This window comes from Solea solea, chromosome 16, assembly GCF_958295425.1.
Source record: "Solea solea chromosome 16, fSolSol10.1, whole genome shotgun sequence".
Classification (NCBI taxonomy): domain Eukaryota; kingdom Metazoa; phylum Chordata; class Actinopteri; order Pleuronectiformes; family Soleidae; genus Solea; species Solea solea.
This window is the reverse complement of record NC_081149.1, coordinates 21,624,281-21,632,956: the sequence shown is the minus strand read 5'-3', so window position 1 is coordinate 21,632,956 and position 8,676 is coordinate 21,624,281. Positions and strand designations below refer to the sequence as shown.

Genomic DNA, 8,676 nt, shown 5'->3' with positions numbered 1-8,676 from the left:
ATGCGCAGTGAGACGCAGAGCGTGTTTTTTGCCAACCGAATTGAGAGAAAATGCTTGTAAACTGAAGAAGATATTCGGGAAAAGCCCCCTGGGGACAGTTTCTGTGATTCTGATCTCTGTGGATTTAAAGTGCACAGTCATTTCTGACACTGGTGCAGAAAACGTTTCCCGCCACCATGGAGGTGAAAATAAACCGAGTCACGTAAGCTCAATACCTGCGCCTGTAAAGTTCCATCATTCATATATGTGACCAGAGAGTGGCGACCCTACAGCAGACACCCAACTTTTCTACTCGCAGTCAAGGAAAAGTCCAGCAAATAAAGCCCCAGAAAATATTGCTTATTGCTTTTATCCATCCATCCATCTTCTACTGCTTAATCCTCCACATGAGGGTCACCGGGGGGCGCTGGTGCCAATCCCAGCTGACATAGGGTGAAAGGCGTGGTACACAGTTGCAGGGCCACTCTGCAGGGCAGAGACAAACAACCATCCACTCTCACACTCAATTTAGAGCATTTCATTTTCCTAATCCCCTAATCTGCATGTTTTTGGACTGTGAGATGGAAACCAGAGAACCCAGAGAAAACCCCAGCACACATGGGAAGAACATGCAAACTACATGCAGAAAGACTCTTATTCCGAGTGCTTATTGCTTTTATAACAAAAATACAAAATAAAAACATTTATTACATAAACAATGAAACATTCACACATTCACTCAAACTGTCATGGTTTTTTTTCCACCTTTATCTTGGTCTGAAAGTCTCCTTCCATTGTTATTTTGAATCACGTCACCGTGCCGAGAATAGTCCTTTTGCGATAAGGAAAACACACAAAAGTCAAAACAGCAAAGTCAAAGGTTCAATGTGGAGTGTTTAAGTGGAATCCAGTGGTGAGGGAAGTAAACGCACCATAAGGATGTCCTACAGTGGGTGATTAGCTACAAGAGCATTCTTCTCTTTTTACACTGCTCCTCAGTTTCAGGTAATCACACCTAAATACATGTGTAAGGAAAGTGTTCTTTCAGGGAAGTAATGAGAATAATTCCTTTGTGACAGAGTGGGTGCATTTGCGTGACTACGCCACAACGAGCTGCTACGGAACATACTTGATGAGAATTAGTTCCAATGAAAACAAAAACCTGTTGCAGGTTTGGTCGCACAGTAAGTCAAACAACTTTTTCACTTCCTTCTGTCTTGTTTACACTCGGACTGTGAGGTACTTTCCATCTTCTCCTCCCTCACAATTGCAGGGAAAAAAAAAAAAAACTAGCACGGAAACTTAATTTGTACTTTAAGTATTTGGTCCATCCACTCCATAATGAAGAGGTATTGATCAGTTGTGAAAACATCAGTGTTTCACTGTTTGCTGGTCAGAGAAATGTGATAAATAAAGTATTTTTGATTCAAAAGAACAGGTCCAAACCACAAGTAATCGTAAATTCAAAGTTGTACTGACAAGACACTCGGATACTCAGGACACAAACATCAAGAAGGCAAAAATGTGCATTTAAGGCTCATCGTTGTAACCTTTTGATGACATAAGGACATTTATGAGTAACTCATCCAGTCACACACACACGTCAGAAAGAGCACACAGCAGACTTTAAGGTTTTCTTTTCATATTATATATCTTTATTTTAATATCACACTACTCTACAGACTGTCTGAGGTGATAGTATCACAGAACTGTGTGGGTTTATGCAGGGTGGAAAAATAAATGATCATGCCAATATTATTCCTCTTGCTATCTAACATCTTTCTCCTTTACTGTTTTATTTTGCTCCCCTGGCACTAAAGGGAAGTGGTTTCTTATGACTACTTTTTTTAAGGTGGGTGGGACAGGAAAGACAAAGTTAAACTGAAAAAGTGAATATGCAAAGTAAAGAAAAGACATTTGGGATGAGCAACGGTTCGGTGTCTAATAGGGAATTGGTCCATAGTAGGTGGTGTAGGCAGCGATGATTCCACTGGTGTCCATCATGTCCTCACATGCCAGATTCAGCTCACACACTTCTCTTAGACTGAAAGAACAGGAACATAGTTACTGGACCATGTATATGTATATATGTATATGTATATGTACACACACATGTATAACACATACAATAACATTGAGTGCTTCTATGTGAATAGGGGAATGAAAGTATAGAATGTGTGACATACGTACCTCTCCAGCTGGGATAGAGATAACTCTTTAGGAGCTCTCTTCTGTCTCACCACTGAGGACGCCTGCTCCTGCTCCACAAACAAACCTGTACATATAACAACATCATACACTATCAATATCTGTGTTGTAATGTAAAAAAGTACAAACACTTTGTTAAAATTCAGGCAATTCACATATCTGTACTTTCTAGCTATTTTTACTTTTACTCCACTACATTTCCTCTAACTATTGTTGTTACTACCATATAAAATCAGAAGAAGAGTTGATATTATGGTCTGTATTTATATAGAGCTTTTCTAGTCTTGATGAGCTGCTTTACAGTACAACTTTCACCCATTCACACACTTCAACACAGGGTTACTCAAGGATACATGTAGACTAGCAGAGCCAGGAATTTAACCCACAACCTTCCAGTTGAGAGACACCTCACCCTACCACTGAGCCACAAACTTATACATTTTATATCAGAAAATTACTTTTGATACCTAAGTACAGTAAATGTCATCTACTTTAAGACTTTTACTTAAGTGCTATTAAAAAAGTGACTTCAACTTCTACCAAAGATATTTTCTGGTAACATACTTAAGTAACCCTTTAAGGTACTTTATATAAGACTGAGGAATCAACTGATGATACCATTTACAAAACAAACAATCAAATAGAAATACACGTAGTGGAGTAACTAGGGTCCAACAAGCACTTACCACTTACACTTACACTTAAAAAAATCATTGTTATTATTCTGCGGTGACTGAAAACTCAAATATGAATATTAAACAATGGGAAGCGACTATTTTATACTATTATGATAGATTTTTATAAATTGTAAATACACTAAATGTGTAGAGCTGTTAAATCCTTACCCTCCTGAGCTGGGGTGTCACCGGCAGGCTGGGAGCTGAAGGAAGCATCTGGTAAACAAGACGGGAAATAATTAGGGACGAGCCAGTATTTCAGTATCAGTATCAGTATCAGTATCATTGATTCAGGTCAAAAAAAGAAAATCACATTTGATCAAAAAATGCTTCACTAAGCACATATTGGTATTTGTATTGAAACATCCCTTGAATTTGACTTATAGCTGAATAAATGCTTCATACCTCATCTCATCTTATAATAGTTTTTTTTTTTTTTTTACTTTGTAGATCTCTTGAATTTAAAATATAATGTGCTGTTATTTTGATAAGGTACTAATTATTAAACAGATCACTCTGCTGCGTAGCTCTTACCTGAAGTCAGACAGAGGACGGCCAGGGAGCAGAGAACCAGGACGGACAAAGTTTTCATCTTTGAGCCTCGGTCTTCACCTTCCACGGTATCAAACAGCAAGTATAAGACTCTATCACGCTCCTCTCTCCCTGTCACACGCATATATACATAGATTCACACTGAGTTTATACTGTAGATGTGGGCCCTCGCTATGACATGGACATGCGATTGGTTGGGGCATCGTGTGTCACACAAAAAAAAATCATATTTATAGATATAAATGCAGAGTGAAAGATTATGGACTTGACTTCCAGTGGGTGGATATTTGTTTTAAAGCAAAGTTGGCTGCAAACATCAGCCTTGTTCGGGTTGTTTTAGTAGTTTTTTTTTTGTGTTGTTTTTGCATTTGCATTAAAATGCCAGAGAAATGTAGGGGAAAGTGCTTCATCACAACAAAGAGACAGAATGTAAGATGTGATTTTGCAGCTAAATGCATCTGCACCATCACCAGGCGGCTCGCTGTCAGCTTTAGGGCCTATAATAAAAGTTAGAGATGCAATGCCAGCTGGCAGCCTCCAGAGGTCAGAGTTTTCCTCAGAGCCCACACACTTCTACAGTACATCTGCGTCCCAAAGTCCACGAGGCAGAGAGAACACCAACTGGAACCATTATATGGCATGGTTTAATCCAAGGGTTTTCTCTTTTATTACAAACCGCAGTGATTTCCTGCATAAAGACGGTGAATTTTAGCAGCAGACTCGGGGCTGCTTGAAGAGGATAATTTGAAATGTGGAATAATGTGGATATTTTTACCATAACAAGTGGGTGGCTCGCCAATAAAGCCGACTCTGAGCGAAACGTGTCATTACATTTTAATTAAAACACGACTTACCACAAGAAAAGTGTTAACAAATGTTAAAAAAAAAAAAAATAATGATGCTTAATTGGAGCTTCCTTCATGTATAATATGAAAATGTCTTTGAATGTTTTTCCTTTTTTTGACTGAATATTTAGGTTCTGGCTGGTTGTTACAGTATAAGCTGTAATTTCACTGTCTAGTCAATCGTGGTGCCTTGTTTCATTTCAGTGACAGACTTCAAGGACTCAAAATCAGGACAACTTCAATTATGCACATTTGTGGCCTTGCGGCGACACACAAAATAAAAACAGACATGTGATATGACCGTCTTCTAGGTCTGAGCCGCGCTGAAGTCTGCAGTGTGCTGACCTGTGTGTTTTCCTGCAGCAGCAGGGATGTAGACTCACAGACGTGTGTGGTTCACTGCACAGATTCCTCCTGAGGTCACAAGAAACCAGATTTCTATATGTATGTATGTGTGTCTTGTATATTTCCTGGTGACACTCACAAGCCCTTATGTGAATATGAGTAGCTTCATTCATTTGTGTGTCTAACCGACACTCCTCCGCCCCTTACAGCACACATTTTTTGTCACGACTCGCCGCTTCACCTTGATTTGTCACAACTATCTTTAACATCTGCTCCACATCTGCTGCTCACGGCCTTGTTGGCAAACAAACGGCACAAACAGGAAGAAGACAAAACCCACTGAGGGGGAATTTTTATTTATTTTAAAGCCATAGAAGTGATCACTGGCAGCAGTGCTGGCCTGGGATAAGTAAACAGATAATATGAGATTTACGGTTAGAGGGATAGTGAGCGAAACGCTGCATTGAAGAAGCGTTTCACATAAAGCGTATAAATGATGGGAAGGTGGTGATAATAGAGGTTAAAGGTTATCCTGAGAAAACACAAGAGATGGACCGTCAGTTTCTACATGGATATAATGATGTGTTTCCATGAGGTCTGAGCTATACTGGAGGCCTCAGTGTTTGTTTTTTTTTCCTATTGTCGTTACATAAATTATATAAATGGTGCAATGCATGGATTGTATTAATATGCATCCATACATAGATATAAATGACAACCCTGCCTTTGACAGACTGACAGTTTAGTATCGACGGATCACAGCTGGCCTCTGGGGTCTCTGGGTTATCTGGGGTCTCTGGGGTATCTGGGGTCTCTGGGGCCTCTGGGGTATCTGGGGTCTCTGTGGCTGACTCCGGGCGGCAAAGTATTTCTGATAGGCCTGCTGGTAACCGTGGCGATAGGCGAAGAAGCGGCAGGGAGAGTAGTCCTCACAGGTCTCTGCACGCCTCTCTGCTGGAGACTTTATCTTCCTGGATGTGGACAAAAGACGGATGAGACGATGGAATAGCACGATGAAAAACGATAAAGCCCTGAGAGATACTGAAGAGATAGTGACTCGTGTGCTTCTTTCATAAACGTAATCATTTCCAGCAAGCATTTAACATCAGCTTGAGGCTGTGTGTGTGTGAATGTTCAAGCATATGTCAGTGTTTAATACTCTAATTAGACTTAATGGTTTACAATATTGTGTGTTTTCCTGTCTGCCATTTTTAGTATGCACTTTTCCATATGTGTGAGATAAAGTAAAAGGACATGTGCTGCGTGTGCATGTCTGTGGTTGTGTTTTACCTCATGAAGTTGTAATGGTTGAGGCCGTTCCCTCTGGGGAGGTTGTATATGTTGCCCCTCTGTGGCGTGATGAAGGAGTTGGCTCGATTTGGAGGCACAAACAAATCTGGAACCACAAAACTTTACTAGACAAAGTCCTTATTTTAATTGGGTCAGGCATGCTCTTCATGCAAGGACGTTAGTGAAGGGATTTAATATATTATGTAATTACAGCAGGCTCAGGTTTGTTAGAACTGCATGCATGTTTCCCCGCGAACGAGAGACGACATTTAATCACCTTCAAAGGATTCTGTGCTTTCATGAGACTCTACGGGAAAAACATGGAACCGAGTTAATCATAAACGATAAATCACTGCGTAACATTTTAGCAGGTTATAAATACATGATAGCAAAGTGAGAAAGTCAGGCAGAATCTGTACCATAGCACACACAGAGAGAGACCACTGCACAGAGTGCCAGAAACCGAAGAAGGCTCCTCATCCTGGGGTTTGTTTTCCTGCCTGTCTCCTGGAAGAGAGAAGAGAAGTGTTCCAGTGAGTCCTGTCAGCACCAAAAATAAGACTTCGATAGCAAGAGAGGGAGGAAAAACATTCGGCTCACACGTTTGAATCTGTGAGTAAACAGTGAAGTAACCGCACGCAGCAGAGATAGATGTCTGAAAGTGGCTGAGGCCAGGAGCAGTCCTTTTAAGAGCTGAAACACACCATCCTGAACTCGGTACTTTCTTCAAGTACCAACCGCAAATGGAGCTAAACTAATATTGTGTCCTTTCCAGGGTCTTTTCTGTGCTTTGGACTTCAGCCTGGGACAGTGCACACGCACCAATCAGCAGCTGGGAGCTCAGAGTGTAGAAGAATAGCTGCACAGCTGCCAACTAATGAGTCCAGATACTCTCATGCTTAACACGGACAGATAAACTCTAACTATACAGAATGTTCACACAGTCGTACATATTTACACGTATGCACTCAATCACATGCAGTAAGGTGTGTGACACCTGTACAAACAACTACGCCAGATGTTAGTGGTGGGACTCCACAAGTCCACACTTTTTTGGACTTCATTTTGGACACAGCGCAATGGAGATCTCACTTTTTCTGCTTCTGATCAAATGTCACTAAAACACACCAAAACTTGCTTCTCTACAGCTGTGGAGAAACCTCTTAATTTAATGAGTTCCCTTACCCATAAACCTAACCATAACCATGTCAACTGAATGCCAAACCCAACACCAATCCTAACCTAAACCCAAGCCTGAAACCATCTTAACCCAGCAAAATGTGCTTTAAAGTTGTGTGGACTTTCTGGTGTCCTCACAATCATGGTTTTGAACCATAATGTGTCCACACATCTAAGAAAGACACACACTCACACACACACATGCCTTCCGTGCGTTAAAGCTTTCATGCCAGCCTTCTGTTTGTGGGATTTGGACAGGATTCTGTTTCAGCAACACCTTCTTTTTCACCGTGAATAGCAGCTTTCATGACACACACGCGCACACACACACACACACACACACAGACACACACTGCGTCCAACATTAACATCAGGTCCTCAGGTGTATCTTGGCCAGTGGGCACAGGAACATCACATCTGGGGGCCACAGTTGAAAAAGAATCCTCCATTAACTGGCAAGTGTGGCCAGACGTGTGTGTGTGTGTGTGTGTGTGCGTGCGCTAGGTGCTGAAAAACAGCGTTGCATGTCATCTGAGTCCTTGTAGGGGTCTCAGTGGTTTCATAGCTTCCCTGCCTGCAGACAGAATGTGCCCACCTCATTGGAAAAAGCCACTGGAATGATGCTAATAGAGCAAACACGGAGCTACACCAAGTCTACACACTCAGTCCTCTTCACACTATGCATTAACTACACATTTAATACCATGACAGAAAATGACACTAAATCTTTCGCAGCATGCACCCTGATCCATGATCTCTAAAGAAAATAAGCAGTTACAGCAAAATAAGCTGTTTAATAGATGTTTATTTTACTAGTTTTTAAACTAACACCTTTCATTTTAAAAGTCTTTTTTATTGCTTGAATGTACTTACCTTGAAAGATAATTGAATGGACTTGGAAATATCTCTCCCGAAGAATATTTTCTAATTCCTGACAACAAGGCTTTTATACTCACCTCTTTTCCCCCCACCCCTTCATTTTCTACCCACCGACTCCCTCCCCTAAGCCCTCGCCCTCTCTCTCCCTCTTTCTCCTCCCTTCTCTTTTCTTTTCTATCAGCCCTCTTTTCCACCACTTAATCATAACCGTGGGCATTAGCTCACTCTCTGTCCAACTCCCACGCCTTCATCTCAAAATACAGCCCTGTAGGTGACAGAGAGGCAAGAAGCAACGAGGAAAAACAAGCACAGGGACAGAGAGGAAGGTGAGGGAGGTCTGGCACAGGGACATGTCACAGGTACATGACAATATGTGCTTCTGTTTGCAGTATGAAAAGAACATCCACCACATGAATATGTGTCTCTCTGAGACACTGCAAAACACAGATGATGATTGGTTTAATACTTCATTTCATTACCTTTTATCAAAGCACGTGCTAATTGAACAGAATTAACAAATGACACAACTTAGAGGCATGATAGTGTGATGTAAACCCAGGAGATCTCATGTTGGGTTGCTGTGAAGAGCACACTCCAGAGTATTGATGATTTAAAGGTGGATTTAGTGGAAATATCACTATAGTTAAGAAGCGCTGGGGTCTTACAGGACATGAACAGTGTCTTTCAGTGTAAACACAAACAGTCCACTGTGTTACTGCTGG

The 8,676-nt window shown here is 41.2% G+C and overlaps 2 protein-coding genes across 4 annotated transcripts; both read right to left on the bottom strand.

The window, feature by feature from the left end:
• Nucleotides 1-1,617: 1,617 nt before the first annotated feature.
• On the bottom strand, nt 1,618-3,585 carry bglap (bone gamma-carboxyglutamate (gla) protein). The gene is made up of 4 exons (XM_058653473.1): nt 3,399-3,585; nt 3,033-3,080; nt 2,170-2,254; nt 1,618-2,023 (listed from the first exon to the last, which is right to left on the bottom strand). The coding sequence occupies exons 1-4, from the start codon at nt 3,538-3,540 to the stop codon at nt 1,921-1,923; spliced, it is 378 nt and encodes a 125-aa protein (XP_058509456.1). The 5' UTR covers nt 3,541-3,585; the 3' UTR covers nt 1,618-1,920.
• Nucleotides 3,586-4,946: 1,361 nt separating this feature from the next.
• mgp (matrix Gla protein) lies at nt 4,947-8,037 on the bottom strand. 3 transcript variants are annotated; one of them, XM_058653465.1, is made up of 5 exons: nt 7,949-8,037; nt 6,316-6,403; nt 6,174-6,203; nt 5,897-6,002; nt 4,947-5,577 (listed from the first exon to the last, which is right to left on the bottom strand). In XM_058653465.1, the coding sequence occupies exons 2-5, from the start codon at nt 6,374-6,376 to the stop codon at nt 5,349-5,351; spliced, it is 426 nt and encodes a 141-aa protein (XP_058509448.1). In that variant the 5' UTR covers nt 6,377-6,403; nt 7,949-8,037; the 3' UTR covers nt 4,947-5,348. The 3 variants fall into 3 exon arrangements, with proteins under 3 accessions (XP_058509448.1, XP_058509449.1, XP_058509450.1); XM_058653466.1 differs by lacking the exon at nt 7,949-8,037 and adding an exon at nt 6,497-6,651; XM_058653467.1 differs by lacking the exon at nt 6,174-6,203.
• Between the last annotated feature and the right edge of the window lie 639 nt (nt 8,038-8,676).

Excerpts from the sequence above, each read along its gene's own strand:
- mgp (XM_058653465.1), bottom strand. The coding sequence starts at position 6,376 with ATGAGGAGCCTTCTTCGGTTTCTGGCACTCTGTGCAGTGGTCTCTCTC. Across the intron at positions 6,204-6,315 it reads CTCTCTCTGTGTGTGCTATG|AGTCTCATGAAAGCACAGAA; the intron begins GTACAGATTCTG and ends TTTTTCCCGTAG. Across the intron at positions 6,003-6,173 it reads AAGCACAGAATCCTTTGAAG|ATTTGTTTGTGCCTCCAAAT; the intron begins GTGATTAAATGT and ends TTGTGGTTCCAG.
- bglap (XM_058653473.1), bottom strand. The coding sequence starts at position 3,540 with ATGCGTGTGACAGGGAGAGAGGAGCGTGATAGAGTCTTATACTTGCTG. Across the intron at positions 3,081-3,398 it reads CGTCCTCTGTCTGACTTCAG|ATGCTTCCTTCAGCTCCCAG; the intron begins GTAAGAGCTACG and ends CTTGTTTACCAG. Across the intron at positions 2,024-2,169 it reads TCTCTATCCCAGCTGGAGAG|TCTAAGAGAAGTGTGTGAGC; the intron begins GTACGTATGTCA and ends CTGTTCTTTCAG.